The sequence below is a fragment of the Heterodontus francisci genome, chromosome 2 (genome assembly GCF_036365525.1).
Source record: "Heterodontus francisci isolate sHetFra1 chromosome 2, sHetFra1.hap1, whole genome shotgun sequence".
NCBI classification, from domain to species: domain Eukaryota; kingdom Metazoa; phylum Chordata; class Chondrichthyes; order Heterodontiformes; family Heterodontidae; genus Heterodontus; species Heterodontus francisci.
Window position 1 is genome coordinate 128772504 of NC_090372.1, and position 24670 is coordinate 128797173.

The following is a 24670-nucleotide window of genomic DNA, read 5'->3' on the forward strand; positions in this document are numbered from 1 at the left end:
GTTTATAGTGTCCTCCACCGTGAAGACTGATGCAAAATATTGGTTTAAATTATCTGCCGTTTCCCATTATCAATTCTCCAGTCGCATCCTCCATGGGTCCCATGCTCACTTTAGTTACTCTCTTTTTATAATCCCGTAGAAGTTCTTGTTGTTTGTTTATATATTTCTTGCCAATTTACTTTCATAATCAATTTTCTCCCTCTTTGTTAGCTTTTTAGTCATCCGCTGCTGGTTCCTAAAAAATTCCCAATCCTCTGGCCTGCCACTAGTTTTTGCCACTTTGTATGCCTTAGTTTTTGATTGGATACCCTCCTTGACCGCCTTTGTTAACCCTGGGTGGTTCATCCTTCTCATCGAGTCCTTCATTTTGACAGGGATAAATTTTTGCTGAGCATTATGAAATATCTGCTTAAATGTCTGCCACTGCTCATCCACTGACCTTCCCCTTAGTCTATTTTCCCAGCCCGCTTTAGAAAACTCTTTCTTCATACCTCCGTAATTGCCCTTGTTTAAGTTGAGGACACTGGTTTGAGACCCGAGTTGCTCACCCTCAAACTGAATTTGAAATTCTACCAATGTTGTGATCGCAACCCCCTAGAGGATCCTTAACTGCGATATCTCTTATTAATCCTACCTCATTACACATTACTAGATCTAAAATAGCCTGTTCCCAGGTAGGTTCTGCAATGTATTGCTCTAAGTAACAATCCCTGATGCACTCAACAAATTCGTCTTCCATGTTACCTCTGCCAATCTGATTTGTCCAGTCAATATGAAGATTAAAATCACCCATGACAATTGTAGCGTCCTTCTTACACACTTCTATTATTTCCCAATTTATACTTTGTCCTACAGTGAGGCAACTCTTCGGGGGCCGACAGATGACACCCACCCGTGACTTCTTCCCCTTGCCATTCCTTATTTCCACCCAAACTGATTCCACATCACGATCTATTGCACCTATATCACTACTCACCACCGCACTGATACCTTCCTTTATAAACAAAGCTACCCACCTCCTTCTCTTTTTTGCCTATTTTTCCGAACGTCGAATACCCTTGAACATTGAGTTCCAGTCTTGGTCACCCTGCAACCATGTCTCTGTAATAACGATCAACTCATACTTATTCATTTCTATTTGTGCCGTCAACTCATCTATCTTGATACAAGTGCTGCATGCATTCAGAATTACAGCCTTAAGCTTGGACTTTTTACCATTATTACTCATTCTGGTTCTAATTTCTGCTGCACTCTTCTGCTTATATTTTTTGCCCCTTCCTGTCACACTTTGATTACCGTTCGCCTCTTCGCTACACTGCACCTCTGCTCTCGTTTCTTTTTGATTTTTTAAACTTCCCTTCAATTGAACCCTCCCTCCCACTAATTAGTTTAAAGTCCTATTTACAACCCTAGTTATACGATTCGCCAGGACACTGGTCCCAGCATGGTTCAAGTGAAGCCCGTCCCTACGAAACAGCTCTCTCCTTCCCCAGTACTGGTGCCAGTGCCACATGAATCGGAACCTATTTCTCCCACGCCAATCTTTAAGGCACGCGTTTACCTCTCTAATCTTATTTACCCTACGCCAATTTGCTCGTGGCTCAGGTAGTAATCCGGAGATTACCTTTGTGATTCTGCTTTTTAATTTAGCCCCGAGCTGCTCACAGTCCCTCAGCAGAACCTCTTTCCTAGTCCTACCTATGTCGTTGGTGCCTACGTGGACCACGACAACTGATCCTTCCCCTTCCCATTCCAAGTTCCTCTCCAGCCCAGAAGAGAAGTCCTTAATACAGAGGGTGGTGAGTGCCTGGAACTTGCTGCCAGGGGAGGTGGTGGAAGCAGATACTATAGCGACGTTTAAGAGACATCTTGACAAATATATGAATAGGAAGGGAATAGAGGGATATGGGCCCCGGAAGTGGAGAAGGTGTTAGTTTCGGCAGGCATCAAGATCGGCGCAGGCTTGGAGGGCCGAATGACCTGTTCCTGTGCTGTACTGTTCTTTGTTCTTTAACGTTGGCACCAGGTAGGCAACACAGCCTTCGGGACTCCCTGTCTTTGCTGTAGAGAACAGTTTCTATTCCCCTAATTGTGCTATCCCCTATTACTACTACATTTCTCTTTTCTCCCTCCACTTGAATGGCACTCTGAACCACGGTGCTGTGGTCAGTTCGCTCATCCTCCCTGCAGTCTGTGCCCTCGTTCACATCGAGGATCAAGAACCTCATACCTATTGGATAAGGGCACTGGCTGAGACTCCTCCAAAGCTAAATTCTGGATCCCCATACCTGCCTCACTCAGTCACACTCTCCTGTCCCTGACCACGGTCCAAATTTGATGTAATTAATCTAAGGGGTGTGACTGTCTCCTGAAACACAGTGTCCAGGTAACTCTCTCTCTCCCTGATGTGTCGCAGTGTCCGCAGCTCGGACTCCAGCTCATCAATTCTGAGCCGAAGGTCCTCAAGTAGCCAACACTTGCTGTAGATGTGGCCACTGTGGATCACACCAGCGTCCACCAGCTCCCACATACTACAGCTGCAACACATCGCCTGCCCAGCCATCTCTATTCTACTTAATTAATTTGGATGTTAAATATTTGGATGTTTGATGCTGTGTTTGATTTAAATTAAATTAAAAGTACCTGTTTAAACAATCAATTGTTATTAATACTTCTAGTCCTGCTCTGTGTTTATACTCTTACTATAACACTTACTGTTACAGTAACATGATTTTAAAAATTTTAATTACCTAGCTCATTGGCGCCGGACACCATTGCCAGCTTGCCCGCCCCTCCAAGTCACTGTGGGGGGGCGGGTGCCACGGCCATGCAAATGAGCCGCCACATTTGAAATCACGGCAGCTCCATGACGTGGTGCCCGTGCGCACAGGTCACATTTTTTTTTACGTCCGCTGCCTACTTCAGCAGCAGAGTCTTAAAATGCAGCCCTATGTGTCCCCAGGGGGCATAGGGTCCAAACATAAGAATAGAAGAAATAGGAGCTGGAGTCAGCTATTTGGCCCTTTGAGTCTGCTTCGCCATTCAGCAAAATCATAGTTGATCTTCCATCTCAACTCCAACTTCCAGCACTTTCCCCATTTCCTTTAGTTCCCTCAGTGCCCAAAAATTTATTGACTTCTGTCTTAAATAAAATCAACGACTGAGTATTCACAGGTCTCAGGTGTAGAGAATTCCAAAGATTGAGTGAAGAAATATCTCCTCAAATCAGTCCTAAATGGCTGACCCCTCATTCTGAGACTGTGAACCTGTGTTCTTGATTCTCCAGCAAGGGAAACATTTTACTCAGCATCTACCCTGTCAAGTCCTTAAGAATTTTATATGCTTTGAGTATATCACCTCTCATTTTGTAGGAAGAGGACTGTGGCAACTCAAGGATATGCCATGATGCTGGAGCAGCTGGAGGGAGGGGCATTGGGAGGCACAGTGTGGGCAATTAACCCAAATTTGTGTACTTTAGACAATGATTTAGCAGGGCAGTAGATCAGTCCTACTTAACCTTTTGCAGATATGTATTTGTATTATTATTTCTCCTTTTTAGAATTGATTCTGATATGTTTGGGCTGAAAACCCTACATAGCATACCAGTGAAATTCTACAGAACATACTTTGTCAAGTTATGACATCAAAAACCAGACGTCTCAGTTTTGTCAATGGAAGATCACAGATACACATTGTCTTCTTTGGGCCTCCTTATCTCGAGAGACAATGGATACGCGCCTGGAGGTGGTCAGTGGTTTGTGAAGCAGCGCCTGGAGTGGCTATAAAGGCCAATTCTGGAGTAACAGGCTCTTCCACAGGTGCTGCAGAGAAATTTGTTTGTTGGGGCTGTTGCACAGTTGGCTCTCCCCTTGCGCCTCTGTCTTTTTTCCTGCCAACTACTAAGTCTCTTCGACTCGCCACAATTTAGCCCTGTCTTTATGGCTGCCCGCCAGCTCTGGCGAATGCTGGCAACTGACTCCCACGACTTGTGATCAATGTCACACGATTTCATGTCGCGTTTGCAGACGTCTTTATAACGGAGACATGGACGGCCGGTGGGTCTGATACCAGTGGCGAGCTCGCTGTACAATGTGTCTTTGGGGATCCTGCCATCTTCCATGCGGCTCACATGGCCAAGCCATCTCAAGCGCCGCTGACTCAGTAGGGTGTATAAGCTGGGGATGTTGGCCGCTTCAAGGACTTCTGTGTTGGAGATATAGTCCTGCCACCTGATGCCAAGTATTCTCCGAAGGCAGCGAAGATGGAATGAATTGAGACGTCGCTCTTGGCTGGCATACGTTGTCCAGGCCTCGCTGCCGTAGAGCAAGGTACTGAGGACACAGGCCTGATACACTCGGACTTTTGTGTTCCGTGTCATTGGCATTGTACAGTGTACAGTGTACAGTGACATTGTACAGTGCTTAAAATTAAGAATTAACTGGAATTTTAAAAATAAAAAAGGAATACATGAGCAAACTTGAAAAACACTAATTATAAGAATGAATGTTTCCTAAATGTATGGAACTATAAACTGAAGCTCCACTTTTTAATGACATCCTTTATATTGCATTGGAAAAAGATTACGTGTATAATGGTCTGATATAAATGACCTGAAAACTTCTTAAAGGACTGTCTTCCTTTGTAATTTTCCATGTAAACAGTCCAGGCTTACTGCTGTAGTGTGTCTAGCATTCCAAGAATTACAAATTGAGAACATATTCATAAGTAACTTTGGAAGAAGCAGTTTTGTATAGCAAACTCTAAGTCAGCCTGAAAAAATATGACACCAATCAATAAGACAGCCATCTGAGACTCCTCTTATAAATTCCATACAGAAAATTGGCTATGGCTTCCATCCTGTTATGCAGAGATTTTCACCTTACATATCCTGCCTGCTGTATAGCTACGGGGAAAAACATGCATAAAAATAGTAACAAGTTTTTAGGTTCTGAGAGAACGAGTAGAGTGCAGTTGCTGATTCTTTCTTTCAACACAGTGAGCATACAGGGAGAAGAGCCAGAAAAACAGCATATTTGGAATTGATGAGGATAAAGACAATCAAACAGAGAAAATGGAATAATTACGACAGAGAGGTTTGGAGGCAAGATCTGAGATGAGGATGGCCTATCAATCAGCAAGATACGAGGAAACAAATGGAAAACCCTTTCTGGAAGCAACTGTCAAGATGTCGACTTTCTTGGACTTCACAAAAGGTTAATAGCTGTTAAGGGATGAGAAGTGTGTGGCAAAAAATAAAAAATTAACTTCTTGGAGGCAGTTAGAGCAATACAGGAAAGTTTCTTTTGAGATTCGAGGAAATAATGATGCCAGAAAACGTCAGCTTGACTCAGTAGTAGCACTCTGCTTTCAAGTAATCAGGTTATGGGTTCAAGATCTACTTCAGAAATTTCAGCACACAATCTAGACTGATGCCTCAATGCAGCATGCTGCACTGTTCAAGGTGCCATCTTCCGTATGAGATATTAAACCAAGGCCCCATCTGCCTTTTCAAGTTGCCATAGAGGATCCCATAGCACTGCTACAAGAGTAGGGCAGTTCTCCTTGTGCCCCAGCTAACATACCTCCTCAACCAACATCACCAAAATCGATTAATTGGTCAATTGTCTCATTGCTGTTTATGGTACCTTGCTGTACACAAATTGGTTGCTGCATTTTCAAAGTCATTCCTTTGCTATGAGGGAGAAAAATGTTTTCTTTTCTTTTAAAGGATTCATTTTTGTTCTTTCTGACCATTAAAGGCAAGGGAAAAATTTTTGATAAGGAGTCTGGAAACGAATAATCATTTTGTTTATCAGGTGGATTTACTTACTGTTGAAAAATGCAAATTGGAGATCGGAGGGAGAAATTCGTTTGCGTAGTGCTGCTTCAAGGGCTACGCAGGCTACGTCGATCCCCCAGGGACACAAAATGTTGCGGGCCAGTACCAGCACGGCTTTCCTCATTGATATCATCGAAGAATGCCGTGCAAGTTGTGCAGGTAGCGGCCCACAGCACTGCCTGCCCCCAGAGAAACAATGTATTCTGCACAGGACCTGAAGCGGCGATACCCAAATGGATGGATTTCCCCCCCAACCATCTTGTTTTTTTTTAAATGGACAATATAGTTGAGTTTTTGTGCTGATTCCCTAATGCTCCAGAACAAAGCAGCAATTCAGTAACATATATGCACAAGTAAAATCTTGTAGAAATATTCTCATTATGCCAATAAGGTAAATAAGTTATATTGGAGTACAATAAGCAGAATCGGGTTTTAGGCTCATATTTATACAATTTGACAACTTCTTTATCCACAGTAGACGTACCAATCATTGATACGCAATCCAACTTGCTTAATCTTCAAAACAGAAATGTTACGAGGAGAAATCAATACAGGTTTAAGTTTTTGGCCTGTCCAAAGCTACAGCTAGAAGAGTACATTTTGCATACAAAACACAACATATTTACCTTCCATCAATAAACTCCTTCTTCAGTTGTAAAAAATACAAGTGCCTGAAAAGCAGACAAAAATTTTAAATATTAGTGCATAATCTAATTACAGAAGGCATTTGAAAAATAGATCGTTCCAATGTCTGATCTACAAATTTGAGCTGGGGTAATGTTCATGCTAATCACCCAGTAACAACATCCTGGGCCAAATTTACCAACAGTAACACGCACAATTAAAATATAAAGAGTTCTGAACTTGCATTACATTTTCTACAAAATTTTGTTGCCACTGACACATAATACTATTGGGAACATAACCAGTAGTGATTTCAATGCCCTTTCTTGTTGCTGAAACAATGGAAATGACTGCAATTTTCTCCCCAACATTTGTACTTGGACAATAATGTTCCTAGTCGCAATAAGTTATCCATGAACTCTGGCAGTCACATACCTTGTCCCATCATAAAAGAGAGACCACAACTTTGTTTTCTGGCTTAAAAGGCAATCAAGAGCTTTTCACCATTTTATGCAGTTCTTGGTAACTAACTGGATCTTACAAACACATCTACATATTTCTTAGAGTCAAACTACTATGGTGCTGCTCATGGGGAGACAATACCAGGAATCAGACTCAAGTCACAAACAGGCAAAATCCTCAAGAAACTGAGGGACAGACATTGCACATGAGCAAAGCCAAGGACACATTGGATGGATGTCCGAGGGAAAACACAGAAGAGAACAGAACTGAAACCTGAAAAATTTTACAAACAGTAGACTAATGAGCAGCAAAGTTTACTGAATGTGTTTCTAATAAGAAATATGTAAACTTATGCATAATTTCAACTTTTTTAAAACAAATATTTAAGTTTTTATATGATTTCTATGTTCCAAATTGTATTTTCCTATTCCATTGTCCCAAGAAAAAGTTGTTCAAATAATCAGATTGGTCAGCTTTGTGCATTTGCTGATTTGTCAATGACTACTGAAAAGAATGGAGAGCTTTGATTGCTCCATTTTCTAGACAGAAAGGGCTGAAAATCTGCATGTGGCATGCTGAAAATACAGCAGCTGAAGAAATCTGCCTACAGCAGGAATGGATGGAAACCTACTAGACACCTTTCAGGGATGGGGAGTCAAGGGTAGGTCAGTTAATCTCCATTTTCATATCAGTACTGCTCCAAAACTACCTGAAAAGAAACGAATTCTGGATAAAATTGCAGCCAGTGGTTATTTGAGTCAATTTTGCTATTATGACCATGGAGGTAAATATACCATGGAATGTGTTCGATGCAAGACTTTGAATTATACATTCATCAAGTGCATGATTTAAATTAGAACAGAACATTGCAAAATAATGAAATTTTGTGGATTGTGGATCACTGCAAAAACATTTTAAAGGTTCTGTACACGCACAATATCGAGGTATTGTGCAATAAGTAGTACTTACATGCACTCAGCCTACCTTGTCTGTTCTTGCTGCAGAGCATTAGGGTCTGTTACAAAAAATCTCACTCGGAAATTCAGTGCACCTCCTGAAATATTTTGGGTGAAAAAAGATACATTTAAAGTATTAAAACTTAAAAAAAAAAATTTATTAGTGCTGGGGAATGGAAGTCCTCGCACTTCAAGCACCCAGTATCTGCATCAAGTACTCTCCAGCCAGGTGAAGCAAAACCAGATGTAAAGTAAAGCTCCCTCTACTCTGCTGCAAAACCATTCCTCACCCCTAACCTCAGAACAACAACTTGTATTTAACATAGTAAAATGTCCCAAGGCACTTCAAAGGGATGTTATAAAATAAAATGTGACACCAAGTCACATTATGAGATATTAGGGAAGGTGACCAAAAGCTTGGTCAAAGAGGTAGGTTTTAAGGAGCATGTTAAAGGATGAAAGAGAGGTAAGAGAAGCGGAGAGGTACAATGAGGAAATTCCAGAGCAAATGCTTTTAGCAGCTAAAGGCATAGCCACTAACAGTGGAGCAATTAAAATTCAGAATACTTAAGAAACCAGAATTAGAGGAAAGCTGATACCTCCAAGAGCTTCACTATTGTATAACTAGAACATCCCCTATAAGTGCCTTTGAGAACAGTGTGTTTCAGCCCACACTGTCTATGAACTGGATTGAAACGGATTTCATATTGGATTCTTAAAGCCAGCAGCCCAAGAAGACTACTATCCAATTTTTAATGGCATTTCTTGAAGAGAATGCCTAATGTTGCTACCAGACACTCTACAGTAGAGCTACTTCTCCCAGCGAGTGTGGGAGGCTCGAGATTCCTATGATGGGTTGGGGGAGAAAAGAGTGGCAGTGCGCTACATCACTGCTACTGGCATGGGCACCTGGCCATAATATTAAAATGACCATCTGCCCAGGATTTTGGATAAGGTTACAATGGGGACAAAGCAGTTAGATAGACGTTCTGCCTATCATATTACTAGTGGTGCAGTATCTTTCTTTTGGGCCTCCTTATCTCGAGAGACAATGGATACGCGCCTGGAGGTGGTCAGTGGTTTGTGAAGCAGCGCCTGGAGTGGCTATAAAGGCCAATTCTGGAGTGACAGGCTCTTCCACAGGTGCTGCAGAGAAATTTGTTTGTTGGGGCTGTTGCACAGTTGGCTCTCCCCTTGCGCCTCTGTCTTTTTTCCTGCCAACTACTAAGTCTCTTCGACTCGCCACAATTTAGCCCTGTCTTTATGGCTGCCCGCCAGCTCTGGCGAATGCTGGCAACTGACTCCCACGACTTGTGATCAATGTCACACGATTTCATGTCGCGTTTGCAGACGTCTTTATAACGGAGACATGGACGGCCGGTGGGTCTGATCCCAGTGGCGAGCTCGCTGTACAATGTGTCTTTGGGGATCCTGCCATCTTCCATGCGGCTCACATGGCCAAGCCATCTCAAGCGCCGCTGACTCAGTAGTGTGTATAAGCTGGGGGTGTTGGCCGCTTCAAGGACTTCTGTGTTGGAGATATAGTCCTGCCACCTGATGCCAAGTATTCTCCGAAGGCAGCGAAGATGGAATGAATTGAGACGTCGCTCTTGGCTGGCATACGTTGTCCAGGCCTCGCTGCCGTAGAGCAAGGTACTGAGGACACAGGCCTGATACACTCGGACTTTTGTGTTCCGTGTCAGTGCGCCATTTTCCCACACTCTCTTGGCCAGTCTGAACATAGCAGTGGAAGCCTTACCCATGCGCTTGTTGATTTCTGCATCTAGAGACAGGTTACTGGTGATAGTTGAGCCTAGGTAGGTGAACTCTTGAACCACTTCCAGAGCGTGGTCGCCAATATTGATGGATGGAGCATTTCTGACATCCTGCCCCATGATGTTCGTTTTCTTGAGGCTGATGGTTAGGCCAAATTCATTGCAGGCAGACGCAAACCTGTCGATGAGACTCTGCAGGCATTCTTCAGTGTGAGATGTTAAAGCAGCATCGTCAGCAAAGAGGAGTTCTCTGATGAGGACTTTCCGTACTTTGGACTTCGCTCTTAGACGGGCAAGGTTGAACAACCTGCCCCCTGATCTTGTGTGGAGGAAAATTCCTTCTTCAGAGGATTTGAACGCATGTGAAAGCAGCAGGGAGAAGAAAATCCCAAAAAGTGTGGGTGCGAGAACACAGCCCTGTTTCACACCACTCAGGATAGGAAAGGGCTCTGATGAGGAGCCACCATGTTGAATTGTGCCTTTCATATTGTCATGGAATGAGGTGATGATACTTAGTAGCTTTGGTGGACATCCGATCTTTTCTAGTAGTCTGAAGAGACCACGTCTGCTGACGAGGTCAAAGGCTTTGGTGAGATCAATGAAAGCAATGTAGAGGGGCATCTGTTGTTCACGGCATTTCTCCTGTATCTGACGAAGGGAGAACAGCATGTCAATAGTCGATCTCTCTGCACGAAAGCCACACTGTGCCTCAGGGTAGACGCGCTCGGCCAGCTTCTGGAGCCTGTTCAGAGCGACTCGAGCAAAGACTTTCCCCACTATGCTGAGCAGGGAGATTCCACGGTAGTTGTTGCAGTCACCGCGGTCACCTTTGTTTTTATAGAGGGTGATGATGTTGGCATCGCGCATGTCCTGGGGTACTGCTCCCTCGTCCCAGCACAGGCATAGCAGTTCATGTAGTGCTGAGAGTATAGCAGGCTTGGCACTCTTGATTATTTCAGGGGTAATGCTGTCCTTCCCAGGGGCTTTTCCGCTGGCTAGGGAATCAATGGCATCACTGAGTTCCGATTTGGTTGGCTGTATGTCCAGCTCATCCATGACTGGTAGAGGCTGGGCTGCATTGAGGGCAGTCTCAGTGACAGCATTCTCCCTGGAGTACAGTTCTAGGTAGTGCTCAACCCAGCGGTCCATCTGTTTGCGTTGGTCAGTGATTATGTCCCCCGATTTAGATTTGAGGGGGGTGATCTTCTTGATGGTTGGCCCAAGAGCTCTCTTCATGCCATCATACATTCCTCTGATGTTTCCGGTGTCTGAGGCCAGCTGAATATGACTGCATAGGTCTTGCCAGTAGTCGTTTGCGCAACGCCTAGCTGTTCTTTGTGCAGTACTTCTGGCTGCTTTAAGTGCTGCGGATGTTAAATCGCTGGGGGCTTTCTTGTAGTTCAAAAGTGCAATGCGCTTAGCGGCTATGACAGGTTCCAGCTCTTCATTATGAGATTGAAACCAGTCTGCATTTCTCTTCGCACTTTTGCCGTAGGTGGTCAAAGCTGACTCATAGATGGCGTCTCTGATGTGGGCCCACTTGGTCTCAGCATCCCCTGTGGGAGTGTTTTGAAGGGCTGTTACAAGTGAATTTAGAAATTTTTGTAACAGCTGTGGGTGAGAAATTCTGCTCGTGTTGATGCGCGGGTGGCCCTTCTGCTTGGAATGATGCAACTTCTTTGGTCTGAGTCTAACCTTGCTGCACACCAGGGAGTGGTCGGTGTCGCAGTCCGCACTGTGGAAGCTGCGTGTGATTTGAACACTGTTTAAGGCGGCTCGCCTTGTGACAATGAGGTCTAGCTGGTGCCAACGACGTGATCTTGGGTGCCTCCATGAAACCTGGTGACAGGGTTTAGTGTGAAAGAACGAGTTGGTGATGCAGAGGTTATGATAGGTACACAACTCAAGCAGTCTCTGCCCGTTCTCATTCATCCTTCCAACGCCATAGCGCCCAAGGCAGGAGGGCCATGAGTCATGGTCGGCCCCAACCCTGGCATTAAAGTCCCCCAGCAGGAATAGGTGTTCGGTGTTGGGGATGCTGCTAATGATGTTATGGAGTTGTTCATAGAACTGGTCTTTAGCTTCAGGTGCGGAACAGAGTGTTGGAGCATAGATGCTGAGTAGGTGTACTGGACCAGAGGTGGTGAGCAGTCGGATGGACAGTATGCGTTCCGAGCCATTTGAGGGAGGCTCTATCATGCTGAGCAAGGAGTTTCTGATGGCGAAGCCCACTCCATGCTGTCTTGGTTCTTCAGGATCCCTGCCCTGCCAGAAGAAGGTGTAGTCTTGCTCTGCTAGAGAGCCACTCGCGGGGAGGCGAGTCTCCTGAAGTGCTGCAATGTCCACATTGAGTCTACTGAGCTCGTTGTTAATGATGGCGGTCTTCCGAGAATCGTTGATTTGTGTAAGGTCTTCCGACAGGCCAGGACACATAGTTCTGACGTTCCAGCTTGCAAAGCGAAGGGCTGGTACCTTCTTTCCTTTTTTCATGTTGTTTGGTGCGGTGTATCAGTCCACCTTTCGGGCAATGACCCTGAGCTCCAAGCACCCATTGAAGCAGGCAGACTGTGGCGGGACAGAACCTTATTGACCGGGGGCTGCCCGGTTTGAGGCGGGCGGTAGCTGTCCAGTGAGGTGCAATGACCTCTCCCACCGACAAAGGCAACCCGTGGCGCCCAGTTTCTACGCCAATTTATCTGGACTTATAACCCGTAACTGCTGCCTTCCGTGTTGTTTCAGTCGCTGTGAGGCAACTATGGAGTGACCTCTCCATGGCGCATGCCTGGGCAAATTTATGGAGGTTGAGAGTTGCCCAGTCGTCAAAACCCCCCTCTCGGCCTTTCTGGTGGGGTCCAAAGGAGTGCAGGACACGACGTTTGGCACCAGTATGGCTGCAGGAACTGCCGGAAACATGCCAAAGGTGACACATGACCGCCTACGGGGTTCCGCTCCGGATTTTCTGTTAGGGTTTACTCCCTTAGCCTTGGTCTCTCCCGAGACGCCCACAAGGCAGTGGGGTTGTTGGGGCCCCTACACAGGTGTAGGATGGTGCCGGTGGGAGGAGGGGATGCAAGGGGGAGGGGTAGAGGGAGGGGGTGGGGGGGGGGGGGGGTGCAGGGGAAGGGGGTGCGGGGTGAAGATGGTGCGAGGGGGGGGGGCGGGCTGGGACGGGGTTGTGAGGGGGTGAGCTGAGAGGGTGGAGCAGGGAAGGGGACGGGGGTGGGGGGGGGGTGGAAGGGGGGTAAAGGGGGGGGGGGGGAGGGGGGGGTGGAATCTGGTGCAGGTAATAAGCCATTTCCTCAGTGCCCACCATCGACGTCCGGAAAGCTCATCCACGTCCTTCGGGAGGTGAAGCATCATTTGGCAGACTTAGAGGTGATTACATTTGTTAAGGGTGTTTTTTTTTGCAGTGGTTTAAATAAAGGCATGCAGCATTGCCGACAGTGCGCTGCAGATGCTCTCCGAGCCATCTCCCGCGGGCGCTTTGAAGTTGCGGCCGGGGGGGCCGTTCGTGGATGTTTTGGGTGTTCGGGGCACCTTTTCACAGGACTTCTCTCGGGTCCCGCAGCTCCTTCTTCACCTCAATGGACTTACCAGCACGCCGTGGCTGCAGACACTCTGGACTGTGAAGACAGCAGGATCGGAGATTGAAGTATCGGCAGCTGTTCTCGTCAGTTTCATCCGGATCAGTGGTGCAGTATCACTACCAGAATTTCTACTCTTACTTATACAATAAACTGCCCAAGATTGTGAGGAAGACATAAGCAAATTTTGCCATCTTATTGGATAAATACTGCATTTTTTTTCCATTTACACCATGGTTTGTGTTATAGAACAAGAAGCTCCTCGGTTTAAGCCCTGGTGTGTTCCGAGCTCGCAATGTCATTTGGGCCCCACCAACTGTCCTCAGCATTCCTGTCCGAGTTTCTGATTGTTTTCCAGTGCCTCCTGATTAAGTCCACAAGTGGATATTGGACAACAGCAAGATCAGACTTGACTGTGATACTTACTCATAATCAAATATTCCAACACTCTAACTATTTGGGCTCATAGTAAAACAGCCATGAGTGTGAGGTTGCAGAGGCATGGAACTGCATACCCAACAATATTTTCAGGACAGGAGGGCAAGGGAGAAAAATCCTTTTATCTGAACAAGTATTGTAACGTGGAGCCATTCAACAGTTCTCCTTATGATCATTTCAAGTTAGCTCCATGCCACCTGGAGAGGTAATGATTTGAAGGCCAAGGACTTCTCAAAAAGTTGGGAGTGAAACCTTTATACTTTAAAAAAAAAGTTTTGCACATTCCAAAATATCACTGCCTGTTTATTAAGGCACACATTCTTTCATATTTACATATATTTGTACTCTAGACATTAAGCTTATTTGCATTATTTCTATTTTACTTTAAGGAAGCAACTAAAACTGTGGTTAAATAATTCAATTGAGCAGTTTTGGGAGGTTAATAACATTTAGTTACAGTAAGTCACTACGCTTACCTTTAAGCTGTTTCCTGATAGGTTTGCTAGGTTCAAGCCACCTCTGTGCATGAAATATTAGTAAATCCATATTAGATTTTACGATCAAGTTAGTAACAAAATGCATGCATAGAAGAAAAATTGTTCAAATTTTAAAAATAAAATATACTTACAGGACTCTCTATTGAGTCATCTATAAATTGTAAACCAAAATATTCTTTTTCAATCAAGTCCAGTTGTTTATAGGCCATATCCAACAGAACTTGACCAGCATCTTGTTTCTGCAAAAAATATGGTTTCATAATAACAGCATATCACCCTGAGATTGTATAATTTGGGCACCAGGGGCCCACAACACACTCAAAGTGCCTTCTGAAATATTTTCCCATCCACCATTTTTTCTATTAACTGAATTATCTAGTATCCATAATAAGTGTTTAAACAAAATGAAATAAAATTTAAAAATCACAATAACAATTAAATTTATCCACTGTATTGTCTTGCGTGGCTTTTAATGACTTCATTAAAAGTTTTTATTTGAAGATCTCAACCGCTCCCAAAAGCTTGGACTTGGATTTGATATTTTTTTCTTAAAGCTGTGAACTGAGTTTGGATTGTGCAGTCTAAGCATCTATAGAGTATGTAGTTTCCCAAGATACATCAGTAGTGTTCAATCGTACAGATATATTTTTCTTCAACAGTTTCTGTTCAGTATCTTTTCCTCAAATAAATTTGAACAATTAAAGGACAAATTCTATATTGTCACGGACCTGTAATTATTTTTCTCCCCAGATTAAGAAGTATGTGTGCCTTTAAGACTATGTTAAAAACAGTGCACCTTTAAGGGAGAGAACGTTCTGGAGACATAGTTTGCCACAGCTGCATTTTTTGCTACCCTGGACAACAGCAGGAGAGAGAGAGACAGAGGTCACATGGTAATGCTTCCACTTGGCTATGCGTGGAACTGGCAGAAACCAGTTGGTTCTGAGAGACTTTTCAGTGAGGCGAACTGAAGAGAAAGAAAGCTATTTCCTCTCTGCAAAAATTCTACAAGGAGTGACAAGCTAAGTTAATTCCCTAAGTAAAGAAGAAAAGCCTTCTTTTTCAAGAAACCATTTGTATTGCTGTGCTTATCATTTAATGCTTGCTGCAGCCGAAGAGTTGAATGCCTATCTACTGAAGGACTACTTTCATCAAATCCATGTGAAGACTTCAAGTGACCTTGGATTATTTTGCACATCAGAAGACCTCATCCATCAGGAACATAACCTACAGAAACTTATTTGTTTTATTTATTCTTAAGAGACACCTAATTTTTAAAAACTCCACTTTTAAAACCAGCTAACTGTTAGTTTTTTTTGAGTGTGTGTGTGTGAATGTGGGAGTTAGGAGAAAATAAGTTATAAGGTCTTTGTTAAGATAAACCTATGTCTAGTGTTTAAAATTTAGTTTTTTTAATAAATAGTTAATTTGTTGTTGTCTAAAGATACTTGGTTTGGTCTGTTTCATTCTGGGGGTTACTAGAGTGTTTAAATTTGGCTGTTTTTTCCAATTGGGTGTGGAAGCTTAATAATATGCTGCAACCTGTGGATTGACGACGCTGAATTGACAGTTAGAAATTTTGTTTTGAGGTCCATAGATTTTGAAGTATATTTAGATAAAGAGGCTGGAATTTGTTGAGGGTCGGACATCGGAATCCATGACGGAGAGGCGGGGGGTGCCGGAAGATTGTACCGGCAGTGGACCGTCACAGAGCCCAGCGCTGGGAATGCCAGGCCCGATCTTCCCGGCGGCAGCGAGGTTCCATGGCGGCCGCCCGCCACTGGGCAACGGGACCCGACTTTGAATATGAAAATTAAGAAAATGAACACATTTTAATAAAATTGTCAGCGATCTTACCTGCTGCCCAGGATCTTCTGATCGGCGGCCAGCACTCATGCGCCTTCACTTTCCCATCCAGGAAAAGCTGATGCCACCGAGGTGGGGAATGGAGTACTTAGGATTTTCAGTGTAGTGCGGGGGCGGCGGGGGGTGGGGTACGGGGTCAAATGTGCATTAATAGGGTGGGTGGGGGGGAGGCGAAGGGTTCACTGTTGCACTTTGAACAGTTGTTGGGGGTGGGGGGGGTCAGGTCTTGCATGTAAGTCCTTTTGGGGGGGATGGGTGGGGGACAGGGCAACTATTATCTGTAAGTGTTATGGAGAGGTGGTAGAGTCGATATTTTTTATTGTGGCGTACTGGGGGGTACGTTTTTAAATATTTAAATTTAGTGGCAAGTCTGGCTGCTCTTTAAAAATAGCACCAGCGCCTGCACACAGGCAGCTGACGCCATTGCTGGTGTCGCAGAGCCCACCCCCACGACGTGATTGGGGGAGTGGACAGCCGGTGTATTATCTTGAGCTGCCACATGATAGATCGCGGCAGTATGACGGCGCACGGCCCACATGTGTGGGCCGCACGGCGGTGAGAGAATAAAATTCAGCCCAAGGTGTAAGAGAGAATCTTTCTTCATTTAACTTTACCTTAATTTTCAAACAACGCAAGTTAAATTTTAATGTCAACTAATTACTTCACCTTTGTTATGTTGAGAGTTAAAGGTGAAGTGAGTGACAGTGGAGCAAGGAGGAAGGATCCAGGACTTGACTGAGTGAAGAATAAAGTATTAGTGGTAGTGAGGAGTGGGTAGGCAGGGTAACGGGTAGTGCAAAGATGAACGGGTAGAGGAAGCAATGGGTGTAAGTGGCTGGGAGGAAAAATGACCGATTGGGAGAGAATGAGAATGGGAGAGATGACAACATTAAATTGAACCCTAAAATATTTTATAAACATATAAAGTGCATGCAGTTAGCAGAGGAAAATGTTGGGCCTATTAAGAACCCAAAGGTAAATCTTCATATAAAAAATAAGGACATGGCTAAAGTATTAAATTAATACTTTGCATCTGTCTTCACAAAGGAAGCAGATGATGGGCTGGATTTTACCAGCCTGCCTGACGTCAGGGGTTGTGGCGGGGGAGCGCGGAAAACACTTCCAGGTCAGGCCCGCCATATGCCTCGATGCAGGGAACAGCCCGCCCCATATTATCGGCAGCCCCCCGCCAATCGGTGATGGAAACCTAATTAAAATGCTAATTTTTTTAATTAAAGAATTAATACTTACCTCGTCGCGATGGCCATCCCATTGCCATATTCTTGGCCGGTGTCGGAACCCCCGCACCTTCGGATCTCCATTTGGAGATCCAAGGCGGTACGTTGGTGGGGAGGGGGCAGGAGTTAAGTTTTGAGGGCAGGGGGGAGTGGGGAAAAGTCTTGCAATTGTTGGAGAGGATCGTAATGCCATTGAATGTCACACACATACGCCTGTGCAGTTGTAGCAATTTTGGGATAAGGCATATCGCTCAATAAATAACTCATGAGTAACTCACCTCCTGACTCCCCAAAGCCTGTCTACCATCTACAAGGCACAAGTCAGAAGTGTGATGGAATACTCTCCACTTGCCTGGATGGGTGCAGCTCCAACAACACTCAAAAAGCTTGACACCATCCAGGACAAAGCAGCCCGCTTGATTGGCACCCAGTCCACAAACATTCACTCCCTCCACCACCGACGCACAGTGGCAGCAGTGAGTACCATCTACAAGATGCACTGCAGCAATACACCAAGGCTCCTTAGACAGCACCTTCCAAACCCACGACCTCTACCATCTCGAAGGACAACAGCAGCAGATGCATAGGAACATCACCACCTGCAAGTTCCCGTCCAAATCACACACCATCCTGACTTGGAACTATATCACCGTTCCTTCACTGTCACTGGGTCAAAATCCTGGAACTCCCTTCCTAACAGCACTGTGGGTGTACTTACCTCACATGGACTGCAGCGGTTCAAGAAGGCAGCTCACCACCACCTTCTCAAGGGCAATTAGGGATGGGCAATAAATGCTGGCCTGGCCAGTGACGCCCACATCCCATGAATGAATAAAAAAAAACTTCCAATTCTCTGCTGCACAGGTTAAAATGTAGAATTCACAGCAGGGCACCTTTTTTGGGCTTGCTGGATTCTCCCAGCTCATTATAAATATATATTTATATATATATATTTATATTTATATATTTATATATATATATATTTATATATAAATATATATATATATATATATATATAAATATATTTATATATATATATATATATATAAATATATTTATATATATATATATATATATATATATATATATATATATATAAATATATATATATATATATATATATATATATATATATAAATATATATATATATATAAATATATAAATATATATATATATATATAAAAGAGGGAGGGAGAGAGAGAAAGAGGGAGGGAGAGAGAGAAAGGTACCTTTTAAGCTACAAGTCTCTTACATCTTGCCTCTGTTATGAGACAGAAATTTTCCTCAAAGACTGACAATGGCCCAGGATGTGGCTTCTTCACACCTTCTTTGTTCCAAAAATGTCTGTTGATGGGTTCAGAATGGGTGTAAGTGACACCTCTTAGCTTTGAATGTATTCTTTTGTCATTGCCAGACAGTTTGAATATACAAAGACAAGGTCTTTGACCTTCAGTGACCATTTTTTTTTAAAGCACATTGTCCACTTTTTCTTTTGAAAGAAAAGACAATTTTTATAACTCTTCACATTGAATTCTTGCAGTTTCAATCATTGCACTTTACACGAGAATCACAAGGGACAAAAATAACTTTCATTTGGAAAGGCATTTGTTAATCAAGGAGAACCAGCATGGATTTATCTTGATGAGATAACAAAGAAGATTGATCCGGGTCGTGCAATAGATCTTATCTATGTGCACTTCTGGAAGAAATTTGACAAAGTGCCAAACAGGAGGCTTATTACATATAACTGGAAGCCCATGGAATGAAGGGGAAAGTGGCGATATGGATACAAAATTGGTTCAGTGACAGGAAGCAAATGGCGGTGGTGGATGGATGTTTTTCAGACTGGAAGGTGGTTTGTAGTGGTGTTCCCCAAGGGTAAGTTTTGGGTCCATTACTCTGTGCAATTTTTATAAACAACCTAGACTATGCTGCAGGAAGCAGCATGATAAAGTTTGCAGATGATACAAAACTTCGCAAAGTAGTAGATGGCGATGAGGATAGTTATAGCCTTCAAGATGACATAGACAGAATGGGTAAATGGGCAAAGCATGGCAGATGGAATTCAAAGTGCAGAAGTGTGAAGTGATCCACTTTGGAAATACAGTATACTATAAATGGCAAGATTTTATCAAGTGTAGATGAGCAGAGAGGCCTTCGTATCCATACACACAGATCCTTAAAGGTAGCATGGCAAGTCGATAAGGTGCTTAAAAAAGCATATGGGTTACTTGGGCTTACAGAGAAGCAGAATATGAAAGCAAAGAAATCATGCTGGAACTTTATAAATCACTGGTTAGGCCGCAGCTGGAGTACTGTTTACAATTTTGGGCACCACATTTCAGAAAATATGTAAAGGCATTAGAAAGGGTACAGTGGAGGTTTACAAGGATTTTTGCAGGGATGAGGGATGTCAGTTAGAAGAGTGGTATCATGTCTCCGCCCCATAATACTGCCCTGAGATTTCTGGGGCTTCTCCAATGAACATAAGCAGTAAATACAGGCTGAGAGTTAAGGTGCTAATGAGGTGGAATTCCTGCCCTCTACATCACTTTTCTTTGATCTGTTAACTGCACGAACGACGAGATGTCCAAAAACCTGATTGGGACTTGCACGAGAACCACCTGCAGACTGGAAATTCTACAGGGTGCCAGAAGTACCCTAAGATCAAAGGTAGAAGATTTACAGTGTGCCAGAAGCACCCTACGAACAATGAAGACACAACCTCTGTTGTGGGAGTTTTAAGATCTCCGATCCCCTTAATTTTACTCTGGCTCCTCGGTACCATACTCAGTCAAATGCTGCTGCTGTCAAGGACAGTCACTCTCACCTCACCTCTGGAATTCAGTTCTTTTCTCCATGTTTGGATTAAGACTGTAATGAGATCTGGAACCAAGTGGTCCTAATGGAACCCACACTGAGCAGTCAGCAGGTTATTGGCAAGTATTGTTTGATAGCATTGTCAACACCTTCTGACATTTTGCTGATGACTGAGTAGACTGATCGGGTGGTATTGGCCAGATTGGATTTGTCCTGTTCTTGTGAACAGAACAAACATGGGCAATTTTCCACTTTCAGGCAGATGCCAGTGTTGTAACTGCTGGAACAGCTTGACTAGAGGCACGGATAGTTTTGGAGCACAGATCTTCAGCACTACAGGTGGGATGTTGTCGGGGCCCACAGCCTTTACTAAATCCAGTGCGCACAGCCATTTTTTGATATCACGTGGAGTGAATTGAATTGGCTGAAGACTGACATCTGTGACGCTGGGGACCTCAGGACAAGAATGAGATGGATTATCCACTCAGTACTTACAGCTGAAGATGGTCGCAAGCGTTTCAGTCTAGTCTTTTCTGACAAAATGACAGGGGTGAAGCTTCAAAAATCTACAGAGTACCACCTGCTATAATCTCCTAAGCCAAAGCACTTGCTGTAAATTTCTGTCAGTTGCCAACTGAAATCTAATAGGTTGTGAAAAAAACTCCTGGGAGTACGGATCTGGACACAAAAACATCAGAAATTGGAGCAGGAGCAGGCCATTTGGCTCTTTGAGCCTGCTCCATCATTCAGTACAATCATGGCTGCTCTTCTACTTCAACTCTACCTTCCTATACTATCCCCACATGGCTTAATTCCCTTGGTATCCAAAAATCTATCAAACTGTGTCCTAAATATATTCAACGACTAAGCACCACAGCCCTCTGGGACAGAGAATTCCAAAGATCCACAAGCCTTTGAGTGAGAAAGTTTCTTCTCATCTCAGTCCTAAATGGCTGACCCCTAGTTCTAGACTCCCCGGTCAGGGGACAAACATCAACCCAGCATCTACCCTATCAAGTCCCTTAAGAATTCAGTATGTTTCAATCAGATCACTTCTCATTCTAAATTCCAAAGAATATAGACCCAGTCTAATCAGTCAATCCTCAGAGGACAATCCCCTCATTCAGTGAACCTTAAGCTGCACTCTGTCCAAGGCTAGTATATCCTTCCCTAGGTAAGGCAATCAGAACTCTACATCCTACTCCAGATGTGGTTTCGCAAAAGCCCTAAACAATTGCAGTAAGAATTCTTTACTTTTGTTCTCTAATCCCTTTGTGATAATGGCTAACGTACCAATTGCTTGCTGTACGTGCATATTATCTTTGTGATTCACGTACAAATACACCCAGGTCCCTCTGAATATCAACATTTCCCATCTACCACCATTTAAAAAAATATTCTGCTTTTCTATTTTTCCTTCCAAAGTGAATAACTTCACACTTCCTGACACTATACTCCATCTGCCATATTCTTGCCCACTCACTTAACCCATCTATAGCCCTTTACAGCCTCTTTGCGTCCTCCTCTCAGTTTACTTTCCCACCTAAATTTGCATTGTCAGCTAACTTACATTACACTTGTCCTCCTCTAAGTTCCTGATATGCAGTGCACAACATAATGCATCCTGTGCACCGACTACAGTTTAGGCTAATTATAGATTTGAACTTGATGCAAACTGATTAGCACTCCAGGTGCTCTAACAAAATGGATTCTGTCCTTGCCCTTTCAAAGATATCCTCCCTTTCCAACACTGCAATGTCTTCCCTAATCAGTACTACCACCACACATCCCTTTTTTTCCCTTCTCTGTCTTTTCTGAACATTTTATATCCTTATATGTTAAGTGCCCAGTCCTCGCCATTTTTAAGCCATGTTTCCGTTATTGCCACTGCAACACACCAAGGCTCCTTAGACAGCACCTTCCAAACCCACGACCTCTACCACCTGGAAGGACAAGGGCAGTAGATGCATGGGAACACCACCACCTGCAAGCTCCCCTCCAAGCCACATACAATCCTGACTTGGAACTATATTGCCGCATCAAAATCCTGGAACTCCTTTCCTAACAGCACTGCAGGTGCCAGCCATGATGCCATGGTTTTGGCTCTGGCTGCACTCCCCAGATGAACCATCACCTTCCTTCATATTCAAGACTGAATATCGGTTGGAGTGAGATGCACCCAGGGGTCTCCTGCACTACCTGCCTGTTTCTTCTTGACTGCCTGGCATTCCCTTTCTCCCTGCATACTCTTAAACTGCTGTGTGACTACATCTATAAATGTGCTATCCAAAGAGTTCTCAACCTTACCCTTACTGGGCTTGTAACTCCTTGCCTCCATCCAGTTCTCTTTTATACTTGTGCAGATGAACAGCCTCTACCACTGACTGGCCAACGTGCCTAGAAGATCCAAGACCTTATGAATCTGCTTGCATTTAGGCACAGTATTAGCCCCATCATCCATTCCTGCATGTATGAAAAAAACTGTTGCTCAGCATGTTGTTAGCAATTTTGCATTCAACACTTGTCTTGTTTTTTTTCTTGATGTCAATATATTTTGATAATTTTTTCAAGGGATTTAGTTCACTTGGATCAGCTAAGAACACTTGCTTTTAAAACTTATTGCTGTGATTTGGTAATTCTGGAACTGTCATCCAGTATTGGCTTTGAATGATTCAAAATTTTCCTCTGGGATAATTGGCAAAAACAGGGTGCCGCTGACCCATATACAATAGTTAGTAAATACAATGCTACGGATAGCTTTAATAAACCTTAATCTATGATAACCTGTCTACGGTTCCTTGACAAAATCTATTCTGCATTTGCAGTTGTAAAAACTGTCAGGGAAGACATAGTAAAAAATGTATTATGTTTCAATGATCATGTTAGAAACAGTCGTTAACGGATTTTGTTGGCTGCGAATTGGATTAAAGGGAAAGTTTTACAAGTATGTCAAAGATCAGTAAGTGCAGTGTGCATTATTTACTAGCCAGTTTGAGGGCAGATAACCTGAGTGGCCAATGTCATTTGAGAGTTGTCTGCATCATATAATACATTACATTAAAAGTGCACATTTGCTAACAGGTAATAGATTTGGTTTGGACATGAATTGGCTAGTCTGGAGTACAATCTTACAGATAGTGACTAAACATTTTGTAACTGAATAATACATGCAGTAACAACCTCTCAACCTTTTGCAGAAAAGCATTTTATTAATTATCTTGTCAGAGCTGAATCAGAATCAACAGTGATAGACTGAGATATAGACATAAGTGAATTTAAGAGAATCGTTTTATTGGTGGGACTGAAGGGTGCTCTTTATTTGTAATTGTGTTTATCTAATTTTGTCACTAGCTTTGGTGAGTAAATGACATTTTGTCCATGAGAGATTCTATTATTTCTGAATTTTAGAATCCAGGCCCTGGTTTAACAGCCTGTCAAGATGAATAAGCTAGTCTTGGCTACCTAGCGTTAAACTCTCTGACCCTTCCTGTCCCACTCTGCTTTTCTGTTTTACGTGACTCTTCTGAAGTACTATCTGCTTCACCCTTTATAATTCTCCTGATTTGGAGATTACTGCCCTTTTGTTGGCTGCCCTGTCTTCAGACACATTTTACGAGCAGGTGCAGAAGTTGCACAAACAGAGACCATCACGAGTTAAATTGGCTTGTGGCAACCACAGTGTGAGAAATGGCCCGTCTTCCTATTGCTGATTTTTCTACTACATCACCTCACTGACCACAATAGCAATCCTCCCCTTGAGTTTAATGGTTTATTGGATGAATTGACACTCCTGACACAGTGTGAATCCACAGAGGTCATCCCATATCTGTTCTGTCAACAAAAGTAATTCACATTGGCATTGCATACTATTTTGCTTGCTAGCTAGTTCATTACAGTTGTTCTACTCTCCATTGATGTTTGTATGCTTAGTACTTTATAGGGAGAAATGTGTTTTAAATTAGACTGTGTGTGATGGCATTAGATTGGCTTTACACTTTATATGCAGGTTAATTGCCCCCATGTCCGTGGTTGAGTTTTTTTTATTCCTTCATGGAATATGGGTGTCGCTGACAAGGCCAGCGTTTATTGCCCATCCCTAATTGCCCTTGAGAAGATGGTGGTGAGCTGCCTTCTTGAACCGCTGCAGTCCATGTGAGGTAGGTACACCAACAGTGCTGTTAGGAAGGGAGTTCCAGAATTTTGACCCAGTGACAGTGAAGAAACGGTGATATAGTTCCAAGTCAGGACGGTGTGTAGCTTGAAGGGGAACTTGCAGGTGGTGATGTTCCCATGCAACTACTGCCCTTGTCCTTCTAGGTGGTAGAGGTCCGTGGTGCAACATTTTGCTGCCTATCCCTGGTGTTGACTGTCTTGATGAGCCAGTGGGAGAATGACAAGAGAGGCAAAGAGGGAAGCTGTAGGCTTGTCTAACTGTAAATCAAGCCTGGGACAGCGGCAAGAGAGCTGGAAGGTCAAGGAGTCCTGAAGGTTTGGAGTAGGGAATTGGGAGGGCAGAGGACCTGAGCATGGAGAAATAAAAGGAGGCATGACCATGGAAGTGAGAGGTTTA

General features: G+C 43.6%; 1 protein-coding gene across 9 annotated transcripts in view; it reads right to left on the bottom strand.

The window, feature by feature from the left end:
• LOC137346782 (tyrosine-protein phosphatase non-receptor type 3-like) overlaps nucleotides 1-24670 on the bottom strand; it is a 360471-nt gene that overhangs the window by 207367 nt on the left and 128434 nt on the right. For 5 of the 9 annotated variants that reach the window (XM_068010633.1, XM_068010662.1, XM_068010653.1 and 2 more), the window contains 4 exons: nucleotides 14307-14414; nucleotides 14155-14197; nucleotides 7910-7979; nucleotides 6466-6510 (listed from right to left, as the gene is read on the bottom strand). In XM_068010633.1, coding sequence (XP_067866734.1) covers nucleotides 6466-6510; nucleotides 7910-7979; nucleotides 14155-14197; nucleotides 14307-14414 — 266 coding nt within the window. Of the gene's footprint in view, nucleotides 1-6465; nucleotides 6511-7894; nucleotides 7980-14154; nucleotides 14198-14306; nucleotides 14415-24670 lie in introns of those variants that run through there. The other 4 variants (XM_068010672.1, XM_068010679.1, XM_068010688.1 and 1 more) reach the window with 2 other exon arrangements.